Below are 5000 nucleotides of genomic sequence, written 5' to 3'. Positions count from 1 at the left end.
AACCCGAAGCATGTGTTTTTAACAAGGGGACCTAATTCGGTGTTGCACAAGTGTTACATGTTTTCTCTCCGTGGAACACGTCCGGTAACTCGTTCGGTAACATGTTTGTGTCCCGCGGTGACTGACAGAGGTTCTTCTTCAAAGGTATCAGCGCTGTAAAACACATCGAGCCTCATTTAAAACACATTGAAACACATGTAATAACCAAAGTAACCCGTACAGGTACATTAGCAGGTGAGCTAAGCTAAGCTAAGCTAAGCAAGTGAGCTCTGCAGGTCACCTCTCGCAAACCTTGTTTTAGAACCTGAGAAATTAAGGCTTTTCTGGTTTTTAACTAACGCGCATGAGCACTACGATGGAGCTGGAGACGTCTTTAGAGCCGTCAGGGCTCGCTGGTGAATTCGGCATAAATAAGATGATCACAAAGTTTAAACATCTTTATGTTCCCTTCAGACCGACAGAGAGGGCGATGTCTCGCTTTACAATGAGAATGCACCACACTTCTCTTTAGAAGTTCTTTAGTTTATATAATCCTGTATTAGTCCCTCGGTGGGGAAACAGCAACATTACTCACACGTAAAGCCATAATATCAGCCAAGGATCAATCGGCAATAACTCTTGATAATTAATGTAATTTTAATGAGCAACGTTAACAATAACTTCTTGGCTGCATGTTCTCTCTTGAGAGGCGTATGAATGATCACTCAATGAGCGTAATGACGTCATTGAACGTGTGTTCCGGTTATTCTGGCCTTGTCCTCCTCCAGGTGAGTTTTCCGCCTCCAGGTGCTTATCGTCATGCTCCTCCCCCTCCTGCGGCACTTCCTGTGTCGGCGGCTCCCAGCGCACCGAGCCGCGGTGCCGAGCCGGGGGTGCCAAGAGCCGGGCGACCCGGGGGGGCCGAGAGCCAGCGGGAGCAGTGGAGGAGCCGGAACAAGACGGCGCTGACGTACATCGCCGCCGCCGGCGTCGGCATGATCGGCTTGTCGTACGCCGCGGTGCCGCTCTACCGGCTCTACTGCCAGGTGAGGACACGGTGTGGACGAGCTGGTGCGTCCTCAGCGTCAGGCGCCAGTGTCTTTGCCGCTCATCCTCTTCATCATCTTCCTCCTCTTCCTCTCTCTCAGGCGTCCGGGCTCGGCGGCTCGGCGGTGGCGGGTCACGACTCTGAGCAGGTGGAGACGATGACGCCGGTGAAGGAGCGCGTAATCAAGATCTGCTTCAACGCCGACACGCACGCCAGCCTGCAGTGGAACTTCAGACCGCAGCAGAGCGAGATCCACGTGAGGCCCGGTCGCCCAGACCGCTGAGACCGCCGCCGTGTTTTTATGGGTCCTGACCCCTGGAGTTAGGGGCTAAGAGTCAGGACTCTTGGTTCCTGACTCCTCGGTCCTGACCCCTGGTCCTGGTCTGTGTGGTTCAGGTGGTCCCGGGTGAGACGGCGCTGGCATTCTACAGAGCGAAGAACCCCACCAACAAGCCATCATCGGGATCTCCACCTACAACGTGGTCCCCTTCGACGCGGGCCAGTACTTCAACAAGATCCAGGGTACGTCTAGTCCTCTAGAGTCCAGGTCCTGGAACCCCCTCCTGGTGACAAGCCGGTGGTTCTGGTCTCTCCGCAGTGCTTCTGCTTCGAGGAGCAGCGCCTGAACCCCCACGAGGAGGTGGACATGCCGGTCTTCTTCTACATCGACCCCGAGTTCGACCAGGACCCCCGCATGGCCGCCGTGGACTCCATCACGCTGTCCTACACCTTCTTCGAGGCCAAGGAGGGCCACAAGCTGCCGCTGCCCGGCTTCAGCTACAGCTGAGCGACCGGATCCTGGTTCAGGAGGAAAATCACCATCCAAGACTCTCTTCTTCAATCGTGCTTTTAATCCGAAAATCAAAGACTTTTACACTGTAAATCTGAACAGGAAATAGAGTTAAACGCCGCTGTGAGGAAAATAAAATGTGTAGAGAAAAAATTATGTTTTATTATCTGATGTTACAAGATTCACTAACAAATCTATTGTTAATATAAATGTTCTAAATATTCTATAAATTAAAGTGAAGTTAAAATGTTTCTTCTCAGATATTTGAGATGAAGATGAATCGATGAAGACAAGCAGCTTCTTAATCAGCTGACTTTAAAACAAATTTGTTTGTTTCATGAGTTATGATTTCATAACTTAACGTTGTTTGTCGTTTGTAAACAATAAAGTATTTTTTTGTGTTATTTTCTGAGTTTAATCCCAGTTGTATTTTAAATGTTTTTTTAATTAAAAAAAAAATAATATATAAAGGAGGAGAGGGAGCCTAAGCCCCACACATGACCTTTGACCTCTGGCTTTCTGGCAGCTTATTTATTTTCCAGTGAAAGTGAACACAAAGCTGAGACCATTTTATTCACCACAACAACAACGATGATGAAAACACAAGTCCTAATGAACTCCCATTTCATAACGCAAATAATCATGTATTTCTGACAGATCTGTATTAATTGAATACTCAACATAAAGGTTCACATCCGGTGATATTTGGAGGTAACTTTTTGCGATTAATGCGCCATTAATTTAACTGTTTAAAACTAATTTAAAGTTAAATTGATCATGTTTATTATGTAGTATTATGATCATAATTCCTTATTATCCCAAAAGTATCTGAACATAAACTGTGTCATTATTGCTCATTAATATTTCCTTTAATATTCCCATGAATGAGCCGCATTGAAGAGACCGCTCAACCGACCCGGGACTCCAGGCCAGCAGGTGGCGGCAAAGCGCCCAACCGCCGCCATTTTGAGGACAAGGCGGAGAAGAAGAAGAAGTTGCGCTGCTGCGGCTGCTGCTGCCGGAGGTCTCTGGAGCAACACCAGGAACCAGCGCCGGTGTTTTCATAGGATTCAACCCGACGAGGGCTCCTGGTTCTCCCGCCCCAGCTCAGAGATAAAGACGGTAAGAAAACATGGCGGAGATGAGCAGCGTTTCTGTTACTTGTGTTTGAAATACGTATTTCAGTTACTTTGATTATTTTGTTATTTGTATTTGAAAGGGCCGATAAAAACACAAATGTCATTAGTAACAAAATACTTTACAGAGGAGTAATTTTGTATTTAAAATACTCAAAAAACTTTCTCCACGAATAATAAATAAAAAGGTAAATATTGTATCTGTGATGAATATATATATATATATATATACATATATACATATATATATATGTATATATATATATATATATATATATATATATGTATATATATATATATATATATATATACATATATACATATATATATACATATATACATATATACATATATATATATATATATATATATATATACATATATACATATATATATATGTATATATATACATATATATATATGTATATATATACATATATATATATGTATATATATACATATATATATATGTATATATATACATATATATATATGTATATATATATATATATATATATATATATATATATATATATATATATATATATATATATATATATATATATATATGTGTATATATATATGTATATATATATATATATATATATATATATATATATATATATACTCATAACAATAAACACCGACCCAACGGCACCGAATCATGACATGGAAACACATTGCTAGAATCTGCTGAAGTGTAAATCACAGCAGTAACTGATCCCTTTAGAAAGAGGAGTGAGTCTAAAGGGTGAAGCCCTTTCAGGCCTGCACAGGTGGTGGTTTGGTGGTTTGAACCTTGATGTGAATCATGATCTGCTGCACGGAGACAATAAACCTGAAGCTGAGCATAAAGCTGACGTCTTCCCTGAGTCAACATGAATGCTTTATTGTCATGGGTTGAGTTTTTGTTCCTGTTTTATTTTGTAGTCCTGTGTCCCCTGCGTCTCTGCACTTCCTGTTCTGGTGATTGTGTGTCTACCTGGTTCCTGATTGTGATTCCCTGCACTTTGCTGCCCTCATTGTGTCCACCTGTTGCTCGTTACCTCCCTCTTGTATGTGAAACCCATTTGTCTCCGTCCTCCTTGTCGGTTCGTACTGTGTGTCTCCGTGGTGGTTTCGTTGTCCTGTCCATTTTGTAGTCGTCCTTGATTCTGGTTTTTAGTGCTGTTTTGTTTTTTGTTGCTCTTGCCGGTCCTTGTTTTTGTTATATTGAAGATTCCTGGAACGGTACTTCGGCGTCTGGGTTTTGCACACATCCCGTAACACTTCATCTGCAAGGTGGCAACGTTACACTTTACAATAAAATAAAAACAGTTGTTGGCTCACGACGTGTTCAGAAAGAAACCTTTAATGTCATAAACATATCAAATATTCAAATATATCCCCTTCTATTTGTGTTGTGTGTGGAGAGAGAGAGAGAGAGAGAGAGAGAGAGAGAGAGAGAGAGAGAGAGAGAGAGAGAGAGAGGAGAGAGAGAGAGAGAGAGAGAGAGAGAGAGAGAGAGAGAGAGAGAGAGAGAGAGAGAGAGAGAGAGAGAGAGAGGAGAGAGAGAGAGAGTTGACCAGCTGATGGTCATCAGGTCGTTTAATGGTCTATCAGGTATAATAACTAAATATAGATTAAACTGGATTAAAAAGTCTTTAATTACATTATTACAATATAAAACATTGGTTTAAATTTATTTTGATGAATTGACACTTCAGTAGAATGACAGTTTAATCAAAAGAACATCAATGACTTCTTATTTATTCAACAAACATCTGTTGCTTCCTATCAACATAATCTATAATCTGAATACTGAAAAAAGGATAATTCATGCAGTAGATTCATCAATGAACAAGTTGAGCATCTTTGTTCAGAGCTTGTCCAGGTTATTGATCTGTGAGGGTCCCTTTCGTTCCCGCCGGGGATCAGAGGCGTTCAGGTGTCCGTCGGTCCAGTCGGAGAGGCCGGCGTCGCCTCCTCAAGGTTCGGGCAGGCGGTAGTCCGGCGGGTGGTTTCCGCCACGGAGGCGTCCGAAGCAGGCGAGCAGCAGGTCCACCGC

General features: G+C 42.7%; 3 protein-coding genes across 3 annotated transcripts in view; 2 read left to right on the top strand and 1 right to left on the bottom strand.

The window, feature by feature from the left end:
* Positions 1-57: 57 nt before the first annotated feature.
* Positions 58-2221, top strand: cox11 (cytochrome c oxidase assembly homolog 11 (yeast)). Its single transcript, XM_068599177.1, is given in 6 exon segments — positions 58-144; positions 768-1025; positions 1128-1283; positions 1424-1481; positions 1484-1545; positions 1623-2221. Coding segments are annotated over 6 exon segments (813 nt in total). The 3' UTR covers positions 1815-2221.
* A 578-nt stretch (positions 2222-2799) lies between these two features.
* Positions 2800-5000, top strand: part of heatr1 (HEAT repeat containing 1) — a 23613-nt gene continuing 21412 nt past the window's right edge. The window contains exon 1 of the mRNA XM_068599196.1: positions 2800-2939. The gene's annotated coding sequence lies outside the window, so the exon portion shown is untranslated. The remainder of the gene's footprint in view (positions 2940-5000) is intronic.
* Positions 4731-5000, bottom strand: part of arg1 (arginase 1) — a 3030-nt gene continuing 2760 nt past the window's right edge. Inside the window, exon 8 of the mRNA XM_068599294.1 lies at positions 4731-5000. This exon is cut by the window's right edge and continues 83 nt beyond it. Coding sequence (XP_068455395.1) covers positions 4920-5000 — 81 coding nt within the window. The 3' untranslated portion in view covers positions 4731-4919.

The sequence above is a fragment of the Clinocottus analis genome, unplaced genomic scaffold (genome assembly GCF_023055335.1).
Source record: "Clinocottus analis isolate CAN_PGR_092001 unplaced genomic scaffold, fCliAna1.0.p SCAF_44, whole genome shotgun sequence".
NCBI lineage: Eukaryota > Metazoa > Chordata > Actinopteri > Perciformes > Cottidae > Clinocottus > Clinocottus analis.
The sequence above is the reverse complement of the archived record's forward strand: the minus strand, read 5'-3'. Positions and strand labels throughout refer to the sequence as shown.